We start from the raw sequence: 21,898 nt of genomic DNA on the forward strand, positions 1-21,898 counted from the left end.
GTATACTGACTAACCAGTGTTGTAAGGGGTGAAAATTCAGGCATGAGTTGCAAAATGTTGTCATGGAACATTGCAGGCATGATGAAAAGCCTGGAAGAACTGGGTTGGTGTGAATTCATCAGGAAACATCAGATTTTCTTGTTCCAATAAACATGGGAAACCGCCAACGTTGAATTCCAGGGTTATCAAGCCCATCTGATCAACACCATCAAGTGCCCTAGAGGTAGACCTCGGGTGGGTTACTAACCCTGGTTGATCCATCTCTTAACTGGCATGTTGTTGATCTGCCAAATGAATCACCCGACAATTTCTGGAGATTCATACTACTGATGGCCATATTTGTATGCTACCTAATGTTTGAAATACACCATACGCCCCCTCTCGTCTGGCTATAATAAACAAAATTCATGAACTGGTACTTTTACATAAGAGTCCAATTTTGCAAAGTCTCACCTCCACAGAGCTAGAGACTTTAACCTCAAAATAGAGCCCCTGGAAATACCAGGGGGGCTGTGGAAGGATCAGGATGAGGTCTTTGATACCCCGACCATAGTGGCATTTCCCCCAAGGAATTACTACGCTATGGATACAGAATCGGTTTTGAGCCTACTTGAGGTGACAGCTTGTAATGGTCACCATGTTAACGACCAACCGGATGTTAATTCATACATTGGACCAAACAACTCTAGTTTGATTGATTCCATTTTTCTTTCTGTACCTGATTGGTCTGCTGTCACTGATTTTTTACCTTTTTTTACCCCTAGAATAACCCTTAGTTTCCTTTTGGAAATTGGACTCTGATGCAGAGTTGAGGGACGACACTGCCTTGAAAAGCAGTATCACACCTTGTGCTTGCCAGGGTCCCTTCTCAGAGTTGTATGGGGAAGGCACAAACACCCTGATTATGGATATCTACCCCTGAATGATATAGAGGTAGGAGGCTTATTGCTCTGCATTCAAGAAGTAGTGGAGGCCATAGCATCACAAAAAAGTGGTAAAGTGCCTGGTCCCAATCAACTGGCGATCGATTTATTTAAGGATAAACCACTGGTGTGGGCACCTGTACTCCTGAAACTCTTTTATGCCTGTATCGACACACATTCGGTCCCCGAGACCTGGCGAGCAGACACAATTATTTCAATACATAAAAAAGGGGGGGAAGAGACAGCCTGGCACACTATCGCCCGATTTCCCTGGGCGATAGCACTGGGAAAACGTTCACAAAAGTCATTTTAAAACATATATAGACTTGGGCTGATGATAACGAAATTATCCACTCGCTGCAATCAGGGTACCAGCGTGGTAAATCCACGAACAATCAGTGTCTTCGCTTGTACTTGCTAGTGCAGAAATACACTGTATTGAAAGTCTAAACTATATTTTTTAGTAATTGGATTTGAACACCTTGTTGGATGCAGTGCCTAGGGACCTTCTTTGGCAGGTCCTCATTAAAGAAAAAGCCCCACCATCTCATAACGATTGTGCATTCCCTCTACTCCTACTCATCAAATAAGCTAGTGGTGAGATACGGGATAGGAGGCGAGACCACAGAGTCATTTAGTGTTTCCTTGGGGGTGAGACAGGGCTGTGTCCTTGCTCCACTTTTGTTTAGCATCTATGTGGAGAAAGTGATCTCAGCCCGGACAATTGGAAACTTGGACCCACCAAAGAAGGGAAAGGAAAGATACCCCGCATTGTTCTATGCAGATGATGCTGTCCTTTTGTCAACCTGCCCCCAGGGTTTGAGGGTTACACTGGCCATGTTTCTGAAAAAGTGTGAAGAACCGAGGCTCACTAAATGTTGCCAAAACTAAATGTATGATTTTCAAGCCTAAATTTGTGAAACAGCAAGGTATAGAGCTTTGGGTAGGGTATAGTAGACTGGAACAGGTTTCTTCATATGATTATCTAGGGATTAGATTTAATGAGACCGGCCAGTGGACTGCCCAAATCAATAAATCATGTGTTACACTGGAAAAAAACAGCAGGCTGTGAAGGCTTTTTGTAACAGGCACAGCAGGGGAGCAATTGCCCCCGCCCTTGAACTATATCGAAAACAAGAATGTACCGCTACATTATTCTTTGCAGAGATCTTGGGTTTTTCAAGCATTAAAGCAATTACGGGGGTTGAAAACAACTTCCTCAAAAGCCTCCACATGCTACTGCAGAGTACTCCAAGCACTTTATTATAAATGGAGACTGATATTTCTCCTATTGCTGATGCAGTCATGTTTTGTCCGCAGCTGTACTGGCTCCGTGTCTATAAAAATGAAGGGCTTGTGAAGTACACGGATGCACAGACCATTTAAAGAGTCTGTTGGAGGGGCTGAGCATGTCTTGGGTAAGCACGTCAAGGATACACTCTTTGTGCTCAATGAATCTGCACTGTGGACAGATCATGCTGGTGTGGACTAAATTTTAATCAGTAGAGTAAAGAAGGTCACAAGGTTAAAGATGGTGGAGGGGCGTTGATTAAGACCAGGTTATCTGGTTACTAAGGGACAATTTGGATATGAAGGGTTCCTGGATAATGTCAGTTCCCCCCTTGCACAAGCACTTTATCCTGCCTTTAGGTTGGGAACTTTGAGGGTTGCCTCATTTACAAAATCATGGTGTTTGGGGGGGAGACTCAACCATTTGCCCTTTAGGCCACCATGAGGAGTAAACCATGGCCCACGGTTTCTATGCCCCATTTTTAAAGCTTTGAGACAACAATGTATAAAGCCTCTACTAAGAGTAGCGTGGGGGCGTGTTAGGCAGAATCATAGGCAGGAACCTTCGGGAACACCACCTATAATTAAGACTGCAAGTGCAAGTACAAATTCACCTTTGGTACAATCCTGTACTACACAGTAAAGTGGTAGCGATGGCTGAGCAGCCAGACTTATCTCAAGAGTAAAGTGAGCAGTATCAACAGTTACACAAAGGACAGCAATTACTATGGTTCAAACAAACACTGACTCAAGGTTTCTGAGTAAAAGAATATATATGTATTTACACATCAGTTGTAAAACAATTCACTAAGTAAAGCAGCAGAAAAATCACACTCTTAATATACTACACAACACCCGATGAATTCTGGACAAGTTAAGCTCAAAATGAAGTGTGAGCGAAATGGCACTCCAGCAATTTAAAAGGGAGGCAAAAACAGGTTATACAAAATTAAGCAGCACCAACAAGTAAGTAGGCAGGGCAATCTAGAAAAGGCTTTCTACAATGAGGATTCAAATCAATAGGCCTGTGCCAATGTTAATGGGTCACAGTCTTTGCTCAGGATCACACAGTTCAGAGTAGTTTGCGGTTACGTCTTTGCCAAGAGTTCAAAATGAAGTTGGTCGGCAGAAAAGTGACTTAAAAGAGTAGAGAAGGACAAGCCCTTGGATTGGCAAAAGATTTCAAACACTTTTACTGCGGTCGGACGGAACGAACGACCGGATTTAAAGAGTTCCTTAAATGAAGAAGAAGGCTGTAGCTGAGGCAGACATTCCTGGCAGATCCTAGAGGCTCCCGGTTCCTGACTGACACGAAGGAGGAAGACTGGAGGGTCCTGCACAGCCCAGTGAAGAAACCAGCAGTAGAGCACAGCAACAAATAAAAGGTGTGTTCCTTGAAACCCAAACAGGGTCCGAGCCTCCTGGCTATCCGGTTCACTGTAGCTGTGCACTGCATATTTGACCAGGAGAGGGAGGCCTTGCTTGGTGTTTGGCGGACTGGTTGGTCGCACCAGCTCAGGGGAAGAAGATTCTTTGCAGATCTTCTCTGTCATTGAAGTTTGGAGATTCGGACCCACAGCAGTGCTTCACCAGGAGGTTCAGTCGTGGTAGTAGTCCTCTTCGTTCAGCTTCTCTTCGGTTCTCTCGATCCAGTGGCGACTCTGCCTTCCTAGTCCCAGAGACCTGTTTTTTATGCAGTTTTCCACCATTCACAAAGCCTGGCTGTCAATCACACAGCAGGGTGGCTGTCCTGGCAGGACAGTCACCTAGCCAATCAAACAGGAGTGCGACTTGGGCTACCAAGGGAACCTGTGGCAGGGGTCCTAAAACCGCTCCCTCAAATCCTGCCCACCCAGACATTCAGGCGCCTAAGGATGGCTTCTGTGCAGAAGCCCACCAAAGAACGGTGAACAAAGGAACCAAATCTGGTTTGGCGCGCAGAGTAAAACACGAGAAAGCCCTTTACAAAAAGAAATGGCGAATAAACCCAGCCAGAACCATATTAAAGTAAATGTGGTCCTGCGGGTTTAAGTTTGAGGCTACTAAGATAGCCTAAATCAGTATCAAGGCTATTTACATCGACCGCGGTAGATAAAATATGGTAGATACCACTGCCACCAGCCAAATCTTAATGAAAGGGGAATTAGATAAGGTTCCATGAGAGACAGACGAAAAGGGATAACTATTAACCCTTCCCAGTACTCTATGAAAGATATTTTGTACTGGGTCTGTGGTTTTAAAACGACTAATAAAGTCAATGGCAACTTTACATGTTCTGGGAGACAGTAGTCAGTCCCAGAAAATGGAGTTTAGAGTGGGAAGTCTGAAAAAGACAACCCTGTGTCACTCCACTAAAGGTGCTGCTGTATGACACACAGTAAAAAGATGATGCCTATGAAGTAGGTGAAGCTCCACAGTCTATGAACACAAACATGTCAAACACACACAGCAAAACACATGTAAGAGTGGGAAAAAAGGCTCACACTCTTACCAGGTGAAAAAAATAAATCCAGCAAATCCAGCAAAGCTGCTTAGGGACTCAGTAGGTAAGGGAAATTAGAAATTCTGGCAAAATTCTCCCTAACAGTGCACACTACTGTAGAAGCATTGGCCTATTGTACACATTCTAACAATGTTAACGCCATGATATTATTATTATTATTATTATTATTATTATTATTATTATTATTATTATTATTATTAATAATAATAAATTATTATGATTACATTTCATAGTTGTGGGGAAGGATATCCACAGGGCATGGCTAGTAAGATTGAACCTGTTAATAGGCTATGTATGCTGAAATGGGCTGCTGATGAAATATAAGGTAGTGATCTACACGTGTGTTCTATTGTGTGAGCTATAGTAAGGGTTAAAGATGTAAGTTGTAAAATTGCTGATGTAAAACGATTTAAATAGAGGCTGCGGGGTATCTCTCCCCTGGGGCTTTCCAAATGTATTGTATGTTCATCCTCCAAACCATTTTATATGTGTCTTTTAATATACGTATTTTATCTGTAACAAACTCCATGCTCTTTTATGAATTTATGATGGATGTTTATGCATTGTATAACTGTTTTGTCTAATAAAGTATGATGATGATGATTAAGTAACAGCACAAAGTGCAGATCATCACATCACAGGAGATTATACTTATCGACTGAAAGAGCAGCAAAGAAAGAGCAGGAGTTAGGGACCATGTAGAGCTTCAGCTAAGGAATTCGACTGTCAGTGTTTATAGTTTACATTGGTTCAAATCCAAGAACTACTGAACTGACCGGATCCTACTGGGTTATATCATTTCTGTGACTTGTGCTTTGCTGCAAAGAAAGTGAAATATTATATTCGTCTCCATGTCTTGCCGTAGAATCGGTTTTAAATGCCTCGCGCAGTCGTTTATTGCCGGAGGCAGTTACACTTTTCCAACATGTAGTGGAAAAAGAGGGCATTCATGTGATTTTGCCTGTTTGACAACATTGGATTTTTACCACTGCATGTCAGAAATGAATAAAATATCACAGAGTTATCTTTTGCACTGGAGTGCAAATGCAAGTGGTCTACTCTGTGCAAGTTACTGTTTACAGGAGGATAACCCGTTGGTGTGAAAAGGAATGTGGGAGCCCCTCTACTAAGAACTAAAATGGGTCAAACACCCTGTTCTATGGAATTTCTTCCACACAGGAGTGTCTACAACCTCGTTTTAGCTCACCGCGCCCTTCACAGAGGAGAAATATCCATGTGCATATCAGTCTTTGTCCCACCCACAAGGGCAGTCCAGCACCGAAATGCTAGGCAATTCTTCTCTGAACAAGAGTACCATCAGCAACCCTAGACATATGTTTCGGACTTGTTATGCCTCCTAAGTGAGGTGAAGCTGAACCTCTCTAAGGCACAGTGAACAAGGGGCCCACGTCTGGATTACCCTTGGTTATTTAGGGTGAAACCTCTGGTTTTGCAAAATTGAAAAGGAGTGTTGGAAACTGTGGGTGTGGCCTATGGCTGTGCCAGAGCAAACACAATTAAAAATGTTGTAAAGAAACAAGCATTTTGAGTAGATGGGTGTCCTGCAGCAGAAAAAGATGGCTGTTTAAAGTGAAATACTAAGAGGAGAAAGGGTGGGCACCACTGATATATTGTGCAGTAATTAGAGATAATTCAAAAAGTATCACAATTAATCGGAGCGTACCAATAATGCCTGGGCACAAGGATGTAGCGAATCCAATAAAGAAGAGCTAGGAAAAAAATCCTAGTTCATGGTGCGCTCACGTTATGCCCATGAAATACGTTTTATTTATTTATTTTATTTATTTGCATTTATAAAGCGCACAGTACAAGATATGAACATACCCACCTTGGATACTCTTTTAACAACAGTGATCCAATGACCAGATTCACTGCACAACCTTGTAACGCGCCAACCATTTGGTGCCATCCACAACATGGCCGCCTTCCAGTATGTGCTGCCCCCAGGACAACCCTCTGGAGCAATAATAGTTAAAGCTCATAGAGTGACATACTCCAGTACGTGTTAATACTGCTCTATTTTTTCTTTGTAACTTTATGATGTGAACAACGTGGTGGGGTATGTATGGATCTTTGATTTTGTTTTTGATTTATATTTATACATTAAGTAAACAATTGAAATAGAGCTGCAACTTATTTCAAGGGCATAACGTGAGCGCACCATGAACTGGGATTTTTCCTAGCTCTTCTTGTTTGGATGTTTACAGTGAAACTCAACACCTCATACAAATAATCGCCAATAGAAGTCACGGAACCACATTGCATATGCCTTACTTGAAAATAAGGTAGAAGCTTCGGGAATCCATGAAGCTTGCCTGTGCTGCAACTGGGCTGTATGTTTCTTGCACTCCTGCTGCGCATGCTCGTTTGGGCTGGGGTTGGTCGAGACCATGATGTACATTAACTTTCTCTTTCCAAGTACACACGTATTTTCTACCCCCCCACTCGTTTCTTTCTCTCCCTAACTCCATATGAGTCATGTCCAGCCCCAGGCAAAGGTTCTAATGTCTATCCTCCCACAGCCATGGCCCAGATGGGACATGGCATGTTAGAGGGAAGCTTGCACCGTGTGTGTACTGAAGCCTGTGATTTACCAGCTCTGTGTCAGGGAATTCTGCACCTGCTGACCAGTATTTTTTTGAGGGGATTCTGAAGTGTCGGCTGCACCCCACGCAGTACCTGTTAGGTGTGTAACGGAAGCTTGCAATGCTGTGGCACGTCCTATATTTATTCTATGTGGCAGGGACATATGCTGCTGTCACACATGTATTACTTGTTTAAAGGCCGTGTTGATCTGCTATGGGAATGAAGCTTGCTCCCCTGCTCCCCTTTTCATACCCATCCTATGCAAAAGAAGCTTGCACTGCAGTGGACTCTGCTATACGTGTTCTATCTCAAGGAAGACCACGTTGTCTGTTGATGCTATGGTGCATTGCTTCTGTCTGAGGGAAGCGTTCACTACTGTCGGCCATCTAGGTACGGGTGCCGAGCACAGCTGTAACCATGCTCTGCTTATTCTGTTTCAGAGAGGCTGGCACTGTGGTTGCCTGTACTGTACCTGTTCTATGTAAGGGAACCTTGCCCTGCCTGTTCTATGCAAGGGGAGTTTGCATTTCTTCAGTGTATTCTGAAATGTTTCGTGTGCGAGGGAAGCATGCACTGTCTGCTCTGTCCTTTCATGGCCCAGTTGCATGTGAGTTTGCACTGCTGTGACCCATCCATATCGACTTCTATGTGAAGGAATCTTATAATGGCCTGGCCTACGCTGTCCTGTTAGGTTTGATGGAAAAGTGCACACCTGTGGACCCATTTCTATCAGTACACTGTGATGGAATCTTGCACTAGCGCAGCCCATTCACACAATTCTGTGCGATGGGAGATTGCACTGTGAAGAAGGGGCATGCACAGGTAAGCGGGTTGAAGGGTATTCAATTTGGTAAACATATATAACGTATAACTTATAACTTATTTTCTTTAATATCTAGTATAACTGTAATAGTCTTTATGGGCTTAATGTGGGAGGAGGCTACACACACGTCCATCGTGTAGCTGCTCTCTCTCTTCTCTAACCGTCACTCCTCACTCCGTTCCTCGTGGCTTCCCGTTCCACTCTCGAGCCACCTTCCACATTCCATTTACTACGTCCGATGCTACACATCCCCTCTCTTTAATAATGCACACTCCCACAATTAGGACTCTTTATAGTCTAATAAATGTTTAGGTCTGTTTTATGTCCTGCCAACTATTGATGATCTCTGTGGCCCCTCTCTTGAAAACTCCTGTTGCATATCTGTATTTTGTGCTAAAGAAAATCTCTTAACTTCATCACTAGGTTCAACACCACCAATAGGCTTACATCCACTCGGTACATCTTCTCTAACTCTTTTATCCAAAACCATCACTCTCTCATTATTCCATACTCTACCATCACTAGTCCTTACCGCATGCTTAAACACATCCACCACGTCCACAGGTTTCGACCAACAACAACCACTCTCTCTTAATACCACTGTAAGTTTGATTCTAACCCAACTTCCCACTTCTGGTAACCTTCTTTTCCTGTATCTCTTATAACCCTACTGTTCCTTGTTGGTCAATTGTCTTTTCATAATGTTTTCTGTCACATTACTCAAATCAACTCTCGTACCAGCAACCGCACTCATCCATCCCGGAAATATTAGTATTCGCTTTCCTTCCCCTGCTTAGCTCAAATGGGGAAACCCAGTGGTGCAGTGCGGTGTGATTCTATGAGCTAATACACTCTCTCTTACTACGACTGGAAGTTTGATTCTAACCCAACTTCCCACTTCTGGTAACCTTCTTTTCCTGTATCTCTTATTATCCTACTGTTCCTTGTTGGTCAACTGTCTTTTCTGAATGTTTTCTGTCATATTACTCAAATCAACACTCGTACCAGCAACCACACTCATCCATCCTGGAAATAACTTAGTATTCTCTTTCCTTCCCCTGCTTAGCTCAAATGGGGAAACTCCAGTGGCGCAGTGCGGTGTGAATCTATGAGCCACTACTGTCTCTTTCACTGCCACTCTCCAATCTCTCCCATTAGACCATGCTAACTTAATGGCATCCTTGAGGACCCCATTGTACCTCTCAACCACACCATTGCACTGCGGATGATAAATAGCACACACCCTATGAATAATCGATCTTTCATCAAAATATTTCTTCGCTCCAAACAGGACCCAACACATCAATTGCAACTTTCTTCTAAGCTCTCTCCGGGATGTCTCTCAACACCATAAGATAACTCGCTCCCACACACACTATCACTTTTCGTACAAAGGATATAGTTTCTTGTTCTTCTTTCCACTTGTAGATCGCATCCGGGCCACCAATACGCGTTTCTTATTCTTTGCTTCGTTTTCATCATTCCCTGATGGCCTTCATGTTCTAGCTGAATGATTTTGTCTATGAGCACCTCTGGCGGTACCAGCTTGTTGCGCTCCTCATCAAACATCCACTTTGGATATATAATTCATGTCTGACATTCTAAAAGATGAGAGCACCAGCCTCTGTCATTTTGTTTTTGTTCCATCTTGTTTCATCCACATTCTTTATTACTTATAGAAGGGCATTATCTTTAGTCATTTCCTCGTCCCATTTTTCCTTGGAAATTGCTGCATTCGATATTTCACATATCAATTCTTGTTCATCTAGATCCTCATTCATGTCATCATAACTGGTTAGTCTTGATAAACAGTCTGCCGTGCAGTTCTTCACACCCGGAATAAAAACCATGTTGAAGTTGAATTCCTGCAGCCTTGACACTCATCTGTGAATTCTACTAGAAACTTTGTCCAACCCTTTTGTGGCAAACACCTCAACCAGCGGCTTGTTGTCAGTGTGAATTTCGAACTTAATACCCCATATGAAACTCTGGAACTTCTCAGTGGCCCATCTGATGGCAAGGGCCTCTTTCTCTATGGTAGCATACACCTTCTCCGCACCTTTAAGTAAACTTGAAGCAAAAGCTATCACTAATTCCTTTCCTCCCTGATGCTGTACAAGTGTTGTTCCCAACCCCACATTGCTGGCATCAGTGGTGATTAGAGTTCTCCTTCCTCTCACATAGTTCTGGAGTGCTGGAGCTTCCGCCGATGCTGCTTCAATGAAGACAAATTCACTCTCACATCCTTAATCCCACTCAAATTTCTTATTGGCTTTTAGCATACTTCTAAATTTAACTGTGTGATCTAAAAATCCTTTGATGAATTTCGCTTAGTACTCCACCATACCTAGGAATTTTCTGAGCTGTTCCTTACTCTCAGGAGTTACCATGAATTTTATTGAGTCTGCAAACTCCTTTTTTGGCGAAATTCTACCACCAGAGATCACATGCCCTAGGTATTCAATCTCCTTTTTATTGATTTTCGATTTCTCCTTAATCAGTATCATTCCTGCCTTATGTCATTTTATGAAGGAAGACTCTCTCCAATCTTCTGTTATGCTCTTCCTCATTGTTTGCATACACTAAAATATCATCTTGAAAGAAAATTACACCACTTTCTCCATCCAGAATCCTGTACATGACCTTCTGAAAGACTGAGGCTGCTGATATCAGCCCAAAAGGCATTCGCCAAAACTGGTATAGCCCTTCCGGGTTAATGAATGCTGGTAAATGTTTGTAATCTCTGTGTAATCTCACCTGATGGTACGCAGCAGTCAAATCCAATGTTGAAAATATTTTGGCTGGACCTATCGTAGAAATTAATTCCTGAATGTTTGGCAATGGATGCTTTTCTGGAATAATACATTTGTTCAATTCTCTCATTTCAATGCACAACCTTATCTTTGCTGAGCTCTTCCTGACCAACACCATTGGCGATACCCACTCAGAGGCGTCTATGCTGTCAATGATACCTTGATCCTCTAATTTCTTAAGTTCAAGTTTAACTTCCTCTCTGAGTGACAGTGGTACATTGCGTAGTTTCTGAGCAACTGGTCTGGTGCCAGATTTAAATAAAATGCGATGGGTAACACCTTTTACACATCCAATTGCATTTTCTTAGAAAATCTCCTCTCAGATTTTCTCTATATTTGCTTTAACTTCAGTTCCTTCTACCAAAAGCACTGAATCACTCGCATGGGGATCCAAACAAACTTTCAAAAGCTTTTGGTGCATCCAACTCAATAACGAAGATGTCCCATTATTTGAAACATAGATGCAACCTTCTTCTGCTTGTCTTCCCTTGAACACGAATATGGCATTGAACCAACCAATCAACTCAATTTTGGCTCCTCCATAGGCCCTTGATTTAACATCCAACTCATTCAAAGATTCTGGTCCACAGCTCTTCCATACCTTTTCTGAAATCAGTGTATATGTGGCTCCCGAGTCTACCATCAAAACAATGGGATGACCATTCACTGTGATGACTGTTCTCGGGCTATCAATTTCCTCACCTTCATCTGAAACCATGAAGACACATTCTTTTTCTTCCTCATCATAGTCACCACAAATCCAATTCGTGTTAGATGTTCCTCGCCTGCCTCTACATCACTGGGCAAAATGACCCCTGCTTCTGCAGTTCCTGCAGATAATCTTCAAAGCAGGACATGTCGCGCTGCTTGCCCAATGCGGTGGGCTCCCACATCTGAAACAATTTCTTAACAATGTCCTTCCTCTACCTCTTTGGGCATATCCACCTCGGTTCTGGTGTTCCAATTCTTTCCTTCTGTTCTTATATCTTCCTTCATGAATCTCTCTCCTTTCAAGATTTGGTCTACTTTCAACCTTAATTTTTTTATCCAATTGACGGTAGATGTTTGCTCCTTTAGCTTCATTTTCAATAACTGCAACCATATTTTCCATGTCTGGCTGCACAGCGCTAACCGATGCCTTGATTGACATTTCCTTCATCCTGCTTTCCAACATTTTCACGCACTTTTCTGCATGTTCCACTTCTTTGGCCATTTTTAGTACATCATCCAATGAAGGATCATCCTCAGCCAATAGTGTCTCCCTGACTTTACTACTGCCGCATTCAAGCATATACTGGTCTTTCTTCCAACTGTTGGTCAAACTTACATGTCCTTGCTAACTTTCTCAATGCCGTCACATACTGCTCCACTGTTTCACCCTCTTCTTGAACTCTCTTTCCAAATGTGTATCTTTCTAGAATTGTACACATTTTTTTTCATAGTGTTTGTTAAATTTTTTAATTGCTTTCTCATACTCATTCAAGTCACCACTTTCACCCATTGACAAAACAGGTAAGTCCTCATACTTCTCCTGACCAGCCGGTCCGAGTCAGTGTAGTAATAAAGACTTTTTTCCCTGCACACTGTAATTGGTTCCACACACCACAATGGCATAATTCTCTAATACTTTAAGCCACCACTTCCAGGGTAGTATAGTTTCCCCTAAATCTGGCAAGAACATTTGAGGGGCTGGTACACCATGCATGGACATATCGCCACTACCTCTGTGAGTTATGCTGCCACTGGATATATTTCTGCTCTATGCTCTCCACTGTTCCTAATGTGGCTAATGAGAATTGGCTGGGTCCTACTTTTCTTTATTTTACTGTGATTTCTGTAGCCAAAGGTTTAATAGTGTGACGAGTATAAGGGGGATCAATGATGATTTCTGTAGTCAAATGTGTAATACTGTGACGAGTATGAAGGGGATCAATGATGATTACTGAGTCACTGGTTGACTACAATGGTGCCCACTACTTTACTTGTCGGGGTACTGCTGCGAGGAAGAAGGCGATCGGATGATGATTACTTGTAATATAGTCAGTGCTTAAAGTGGGCCAGGGCCTGCCGGGCCCCGGCAGTCTCCAAAAAGTGGGACTGAGCCGGGGCCCTGCCGGGGGCCCCCATCCCACACAACATTGGCGGAATGCATTATCCCGCCGTGGCCGCAGCCGCGACGGGAGATGCGCCCACCAGTTTAATTTCAGGCGAGCTGACAGAAGTGCCAGCCAGGCACAGTGTCGCTGAGGCTGGCTGGCACTTCTGTCAGTCAGGGGTCATCAGGGAAGTTACAGTTCCTTTGTTTGCCCTCGCCAGGTCACTGACCCTCAGGGAACCTGCGGGCTCCATGATCTAATATGCAGATTAGATCACAGATCCCGCGGGTTCGCAGAGGGTGAAAGACGCCTCGGGCTCAGTGATCTCTGCTCTGAGCAGATAGATCACTGAGCCCGAGGCGCCTTTCCCCGTTGGCAAAGCTTTATAAAAGATGCCTTGCATTGTTTACGTTTCAAGCCGTCTTTTATAAACATAGAAATATGTTATAAATCTCTATGCTTATAAAAGGTGGCTTGAAAAGTGCACAAACCATAGTAAAGTAAGCACACAAGTGTGCGTAAATTACTATGGTTTGTGCACTTTTCAAGCCACCTTTTTATAAACATAGAAATACGTAACATTGGTATGTTTATAAGGCATGAAAGGTACACAAACCATAGTAGTACGCATACAAATATATAAATGCTCACATACATTTATATATTTGTTTGTGCACCTTACAATGATTTGTGCACGTTTTAGGCCACGCCTACAATGGAAGCCAAGCCCCCAAACGAGGGCCCCCCCCTCAATTTCTTACCCCACTTAAAGCACTGAATATAGTGATGCTGCCTGACCTTATTATGGCCAGCAAGTTGATTGTCACGTGATCCACTTTCAGTTTCTTTCAGTATTGTATGCTCAGATGCGTGCGCGCGATCCTCTTCTTCCCCCTTTTTTTGTTTTTTGTTAACGGAGTCGCTCACTGCAGCGCCACTACCTGCAGCCAGCCGGAGATCCTTCTCAACGGCCATGGGTTAGCTTCCTCGTCGCCACTGAAGAAGGGGCATGCACAGGCAAGTGGGTTGAAGGGTATTTAATTAGGTAAACATATGCAATGTATAACTTATAACTTCCTGCGGGACAGACTACTGCACTTTTAGTGTGGTTAGCCGCCTATGTGGGAGGGTGTGATAGGGCAAAAAAGGAGAGCTAAGTCACAGCTCAATTAGTGCTGATGTGCTAACGGCTAGGCCTGCGGCAAGTCTCTGGGGGATTTACGTCTGTAGTATAAGGTGGCATTCGGTCTTAGAGGGGAGTCCGTTAGTCAGAAATGAGGGGCAAAACAGCATCTCACTTTGCCACTGTCAATCTCGCTCTTGCTCTCTCTCTCTGATGCGACCTGTTTGTGAAGGAAGCTCGCACTCTACTCAAGATGATGTGCTTTGTGTGTTTATGAGGACTATACCTGGCATCTGAAACTCTTCCCGGCCTGAGATGCAAGTGCATATGGATTGGAAGCTACAGATGGCATATGTTTGCAGTACCTGGGCATGTTTACCCAGTGACCCAAAAACTAGGGTAACAGAAGGGATGAATTAAGTACAGAAACTAAGAATGAAATGTATCCAAGAGATACATTCTTGCTTAATGCAGAGTTATCCAAATGTATACATGAATATTTAACACTCCACTGAATGTTCATCCATCCCAAACTTTCATACATATATAATATCAAATAAACCCATTACGTCAAAAGTAATATGGATAAAATGAAAAATCGCATACATTTTCATAATCTAATTATTTCTTAACATAATAACACAAAAGGTGACAAAATTAATTACATATCAGCTATACCACATTTCCAAACAGCCGAAAAACGGACAATGTGAGAATGCTTTTCTGCTTGACTCGACCAATATTTAAAGAGTTTTTGCGGTCTTTTTAAAAGAATTACGTGAGTTGTAAGACGAAAGGACATGGACCAATCAAGCTGAAAGGCAGTCTTATATACTTACCAAGGTCAGTTACCGATTATTCGATTGGGTAAGGTTCAAAGCGAAATATGCATTTATTTAATCCGCAGCAAGATTAAGAGAGAAGTCACAGTGCAATTACACAACACAAGTTGTGATCCTTGAAAAATCACAAACAAGTATTTAAATCAGGAAGTCTGCTATTTGAGTAACCGGAAAATCCTACAAAAAGAGGCACGAGAAGCTCATCAGAGGCTGTAATAAGTGGAACCACAAATAAATGCAAGAAACCTCTAAAATCCTTATTGTATATAGTTACAGCCTTATGTGTTTTTGTTTTTCACAAAATTTGATTATCGTGTGCATATAGTGATTTTATAACATAACTTTCATCCCGTGTATATAACTATATTTTAACATAACTCTTGTACTATGTATTATTCCTATGTAACCAGTCTCTCAAGCCTTCTTTCTGTAACCTGCGCCGTGATACCCGATGGTTTGGGCGTATTAAGAAATACAATAAATAAATAAATAAGATTCACAAAATTGGAGTCTCACTATTTTATATATCGATCATAAGCTATCATATGAACATGTGTTTCCCCATGTGTTTCCCCTTATTTGTTTTTGTTTCCTCCCACCCTACCCTCCAGCTCTATCTGAATTGTCGTCAGGCCTAGTACGATAGTCGCTTGTTTTGTTTCTCGCCTCCCTTCTGCACCCCTCTCCCTCACCTTTTGTTTTTCTCCAGCTCTACCAGAAATGTCGCCAGGCCTAGTACAGTAGTCGCTTGTCTGTTTCCATTTCCTTCCCACTCTCCCCCTCCCTTCCTTATCTATGGCTTAGCTCTTGCACTATCTGAAATGTCGTCAGGCCGAGTACGATCGTTAATTTCACATCCTTACTGTTCATGGCCTGTAAGAATGTCATTGAATTTTCCTTTGTTCCCTCCCTTGCTTTGAAACACATGGGGCCTCATTACGACCCGGGCGGTAAGGGATTACCGCTACCGGTAAGGGCACTGGTACCGGTAATCCCTTACCGCCCTATTACGAGTTCCCTTTGCTGGTCCTCCCTTAACGCCTGGTTTTACCAGGTGTTAAGGACGGGACCCGCAAAGGGACTTTGGTGCTAATAACGGTACCGCAATTTGCGGTACCGTTATTAGCACCTTCCCCATTCCGATTGCCCTATGGGGGTTCAAATGGGAATGGGGAAGGGCCCTGGTGAATGGGGAATTACCGCCCCCGCCAACCTTGGAATGGGGCGGTAATAGCTCCATTCACCAGGGCGGAGTCAGTGAGGTTTTGGAGGCACCCATGGCGCTAATAGCGCCATGGTTACCATCAACCTCGTAATGACCCCAATGTGTATAGGCGCTATATGAATAAGCTATCATATCATAGTGAGGGGCTCCTGCTACTGAGCTAGAACACGTGTATTTTAGTTCAGTGCTATAGTTCCTTGGAACTGTGTCACTATTTTGGAGTATTGGTTGCCTCCTTGAAAATAAGGAGCATGCGACACAGCTAAATATTCTAATAAGCGCTGTAGCACATTCTAGGAAGAAGTAACCAAATATCCCCCATATGTTGTCTTACTTTAAAGATCAGGTGAAACCACTTGGCGAGGGCCGGTGGTGGTAATTTGTAGAAGGGGGTGAAGTGCATCGAAGTGTTGAAGAGTGAATTAATGAAACGTGAAGTACCTCACAGGTAAGGTGTAAAGAGTCTTTATATTGAAGTCATTCCAAGTAATGCAGTGCATGGGTAATTGAGGCCCCCATCCTCTCCAATAACTGTCTCCTTCACCAACCGCCCCCTTCGGCTAGACCCCCGCTTTCCTTTCGTACCCAAACATTCTACCCCGAGGAGCCTGAAGTGGAATTTCTACCTTCGAGGTGTACTTGTCCCCAGCACATTCTATGTGTGTCAGACAAGCATAAGTTAATTAGTGAACACAACATAAAATGCATGCATGTCAAAGTTCAGAGATTTGCTATAGGAGAGCAAAGGGATACAAGAGACACCCCAGGTGGACCCTGAATCATTAGCGCAGCCGGCTGTGGACAAGAGTGAAAGACAGTGTTTTAGTGGAGTGATATGTAAGGTGTGGAAAGATTTTGCAAGTGTTCATTAGGTTAATCCTGCTGGCTGCATCAGTGGAGGAAATAATCTGCTTGAGTTTAAGGTTGCTGTCAGAAAAAAAACACTCAGGCTATACACCTCAATAGTAGGAAATGAAATAGTAGGAGATGATATGATATGATATATGATATGGCATTTATAACGCGCCTATACACAAGTATTTCAAGGCACGATGCAGCAAGGGAGGGGACCAGAGGAGGACAGACAACGATCCTACTAGGCCAGGTATCATTCAGATCATGCAAGTGCGTGCAAAGGGGTCAGGGACAGTGCGGTAAATGGGAATAGATGAACAGTAAGTAAGTAACGGCAAGCATGTGGCAAGTGCATGGGTAAGTGCAGAGATCAGGTGTGAAGGGCTGGTAGGGGGGACTGTAGGGATAAAGAAACAGTCCCCAAGTGCAAGGGTTGCCGGCAGGGCAGTGCAGTTGTGTGATGCTGGCAGGGTGCAGGGGGCCTGGGCACGAGATCAGAGGGTGTCCAAGTAGTAGCTATAGTTCCGGTTACAGCCAGGAGGTCAGCAGAGGAGAGGAGGAGAAAAAGCAGAAACAAAGAGAAAGGTTTTGAGGTGCTTCCGGAACCGGAGATGGTTCTCCTCAAGTTTAAGGGAGGAAGGGAGGCTGTTCCAGAGGGAGGCACCAGACGAAGAAAGAGATCTACCACCAACTTGCTGCTTGGAGAAGCGACTGACCTTGAGGGAGTTGGAGGCGGATGAGCGGAGAGCTCGAGAAGGAAGATATTTAGGGAGAGAGAGTTAAAGGTATTGAGGCCCAGGCCCCAGAAGGCCTTGTGGACGATGCAGAGGGTTTTGAACTTAATCCTTGCAGCCACTGGGAGCCAGTGCAGATATTTCAGTCCTGGAGAGATACGATCCCTGGGCTTGAGCCCAAGGACAAGTCTCATAGTCCTGTTCTGGATAAATTGCAGAGGGTGGAGAGTAGAAGAAGGCAGATTTAGAAAGAAGCTGTTGCAATAGTCCAGCCTAGAGAGAACCAGATCTCTGGAGACAGTGAGCTTCTGGGGGAAGGAGAGGAAACGGAAGAGATCAGTAGGAAATAAAATAGCAGATGCACAAGGAGTGTCATGTTAGGAGCCCGGTGACGTGGGGGTACTTCTCTTTTAGAAGAATTGAGCATCATCAAGGATAAGTCATCCGTGGTTCACTGCCAGCTCTGTCACTGCTTTTGACACACTCCTCACTAAACCCAGGCCTAACCGGTCTAGAGGCGCAGTGGCCTTGATCTACCCTGAATGGGTCCTTGCTACTATCATTCACACTCAGTCCTACTCTTTTTTCAAATGCCTCTTCTGCATGCTTGATGTCTCTCCAACCCTCTTGTTGACTCTCACCACCATCTACAAGACCCCTGGTCCAGTCTCCTTCCTTGGAGTGGTCTGACCTCATCTCTTCTCTTCTTGCCTCCTCCTACAAGCTTCTCCTCCTCAGAGACTTCAATATTCACCTTGACTCTCCTAATTCGGCCACAGGACTCTTCCGCAGCTGTTGTGATTTTCTTTCCGTCACCATTCATCCCTGCTTTCCTACACTCTCAGCAAGACGTACCTTGGATGCTCTCATCTCAGCAGATATCCCCTCTCCAACCCCCTCACTACACCTCTATCCTGGTCTGACCATGCTCTCCTCTTGCTTTCCTCATGCTCTCATGTATCACTGAACAGGCTCTGGCCTGGCTGACCTCTTTCCTCTCTGATCGACCCTCTCAGGTCCAACTTGGGTCCTTCCTATCATCTATCTTCCTCTCTACCTGTGGTGTTCCCTAAGTGTCTAACCTCTCGCCCAGGTTTTCCAACCAATACCTGGCAAATCTCGCCCACTGCATTGCCTTTTTCTGCTCAAATTTCCAGTGCTACGCTGACGACACTCAACTCATTTTCAGGCTGCCCTCGGCCACCTCCTCTCCCTCTCTCATCTCTGATTACCTAACTGCCATTCAAGATTGGTGTACCGCCAATGATCTTTGTCTGAATGCCAGCAACACGGAGATCCTCCTCATCGGTACACCTTCACCATCCTTTCCCATCACTCTCTGGCCAGCTTCCCTTGGCCCTCCTCCTACCCCCACTTGCGGGGCTAAGAACCTCGGGGTCATCTTTGACTCCACACTTTCCTTCTCCACTCACATCTCTGAGGTGTCTAAAAAGTCAAACTTCCTACTGAACCTCCTCAGAGGTACTCTGCCTTTCCTCTCCTTCCCCCAGAAGCTCATGGTATCCCAAGCTCTGGTTCTCTCTAGGTTGGACTATTGTAACAGCCTCTACCTAAATCTACCTGCCTCTACACTCCGCGCTCTGCAACTAATCCAGAACAGGACTGCGAGACTTGTCCTTGGCCTCAAGCCCTGGGATCGTATCTCTCCAGCTCTGAAATCTCTCCATTAGCTCCCAGTGGATGCAAGGATTAAACCCTCTGCATTGTCTACTAGGCTTTCTGGGGCCTGGGTCCAAAATACCTTCAACTATACCTCTGCAAATACCTCCCCTCTCGAGCTCTTCGCTCCTCTACCTCTAACTTCCTCAGGGTCAGTCGTTTTTCAAAGAAACGAGCTGGGGGTAGATCTCTGTCTTCGCTGGGGCCTCCCTCTGGAACAGCCTCCCTGCCACTCTAAAACTTGAGGACAACCATCTCCGGTTCCAGAAGCACCTCAAGACCTTCCTCTTTTCTTCTGCCTTCGCTCCCCCTCTCACCTGCTGATCTGTTCTCTCTTGGCACAGCCACCCTCTGTTCTCCGGGCCCATGTACCTGCTCACCCTGCCACCTTCCCGCACTGCTCCAGGCCACCCCTTGCACTGGGGTTTGTATCTGTACCCATACAGCCCCCCCTTTTTCTTCCTGCACTTATCAGACCTACCCTGTCTGCTGCCTTAAACCTAGCATTTGCAAATTGCTGGCTGCACTACCACTGTTTGTTGCCTTTACTATTTATTTATTTATTATTATTCATCTGTTTCTCCTCTGCTTCACACTTTCCACTTCTCCCCCTTCCATGCACTTTTCCCCTCCCTCTCTCCCATGCACTTGTGCGTTCTCAATGTCACTGGGCCTAGTAAGATCGCTGTTTTGTTCTCCCCTGTTCCCCTCCCTTGCCTTGTCGCACAGCTAATTCTCTGTCTGCACTGCTAGTCTACTTCTCTATCATTTTATCGATGAAGCAAATGTAAGTTGCTGCTTTTGACACCAGTTTCATTCCCCCTCCCACTCCTGCCTTGTACTCCCACACTGACTCTGCCCTTGCTAATCTTCACCTCTCTAGCAACAACACGCTTGACATCCTTACCCCTGTCATGAGGGTCTGCATGAAGCCTGCCTCCAAGCGCAACATCTGGTACGACTCCGACCTACCCTCCCTGAACTGCAAGTGCAGAGTTGCTGAGCGGAAGTGGCATACTTCAGACACATCCTCTGACAGACTAGCCTGCCGTCTGCTCTGAAGGCAAAACAGACTCTCCATCCGCTCTAAGAAGAGAACCCATATCCAAGCCCGCACCTCTGGGGCCACTAACAATACTGGCAAATAGTTTAAAATCTGCAAGGAACTCGCCACTCCTACTACAGTTTCCACTTCTCCCCTGCCTTCACTGACCCTTTGTGCTTCACTGGCCTCCCACTTCTTAACAAAAACTGAGGACATCCTCTCCTCGCTCCCCTCTACTCCCTTCCCTAATTCCTCCCCAGCTCCCAGTCATCCCTTGGCTCCCCTCTCCACTTCCCTCCTACTCTCCTGTTTGTCGCCCATAGCACTGAATGAGGTCTCTACACGAGTCCTCTCTATGAAGGTCTCCTCCAAGCAGGTGCTTCGCTGCACCTCCAGAACTATCAAGGACAATATTGCCTCTTTCACCATCCCTGGCTGATTACTATAATCACTCCTTTGCCACTGGCTCCTTCCCAGTACCCCTCAAGCACTCCCTTGTGCATACTCTACTCAAAAAGCCCTCTGTCGTCCCCTCTGGTCTGGCTAACTACCATCCTATCTCCATTACCCGCTTGCTGGGCAAATCTCTGGAGGAGCTAGTGATCTACAAACTGATACGACACACGGAATCTGTTGACTGTCTCCACGACCACCAGTTTGGCTTCAGAGCTGCCAGAGGCATGAAAACCGATCTACTGAACACCCGTGAAGACTCGATTTTTAACTCTCCATCCGTTCTTATCCTTCTGGATCTTACCTCTGCCTTCGACACGGTCACTCATGCCACCATGACAAAATGGCAATGTGAGATTCTTGGCATCATGGGCCTGGCACTGGACTGGGTGACCTCATTCCTCTCCAACTGACCTTCCCAGGTTCACTGGGCCATTTTCTCTCCCCTATCACAATCTCAACCTGCGGCATCCCTCAAGGCTCTATAATCTCGCTGTCTCTCTTCAACATTAACCTTGCCTCTCTGGCGCACCTGATCTCCTTGTCTCCTCACTTCCAGTGTTATGCAGATGACGTGCAGCTCTCCTTGAATCTTCCCTGTACTGCCTCCTCTTCCTCCTCTCTCATCCCTGATTGTCTGACTGCTATTCAGGTATGGTGGACTGCCAATGATCTCTGCCTTAATGCCAGTAAGACCAAGATCCTTCTCATTGGGACCCCAGCTCCCTCCTTCCCTCTGGCCGCCCTCTATGGGTCCCCTTCCCTCACCCTATTATGAGGCAAAAATCCTTGGTGTCATCTTTAACTCCTCTCCTCTCCTCTCCTTCTCTCCTCACATCATGGACCTTGCCAAGAAGGCCTATCAGCTGCACCTGGTCAGAGGCAT

At 44.7% G+C, this 21,898-nt stretch overlaps 1 protein-coding gene across 1 annotated transcript in view; it reads left to right on the forward strand.

Annotated features, from left to right (window-relative positions):
* LOC138473788 (pneumococcal serine-rich repeat protein-like) overlaps positions 1-21,425 on the forward strand; it is an 80,145-nt gene extending 58,720 nt beyond the window's left edge. Inside the window, exon 2 of the mRNA XM_069612220.1 lies at positions 21,037-21,425. Coding sequence (XP_069468321.1) covers positions 21,037-21,425 — 389 coding nt within the window. The remainder of the gene's footprint in view (positions 1-21,036) is intronic.
* The last annotated feature ends 473 nt before the right edge of the window (positions 21,426-21,898 follow it).

The sequence above is a fragment of the Ambystoma mexicanum genome, chromosome 1p, assembly GCF_040938575.1.
Source record: "Ambystoma mexicanum isolate Mex_15411 chromosome 1p, UKY_AmexF1_1, whole genome shotgun sequence".
Taxonomy (NCBI): Eukaryota; Metazoa; Chordata; class Amphibia; order Caudata; family Ambystomatidae; genus Ambystoma; species Ambystoma mexicanum.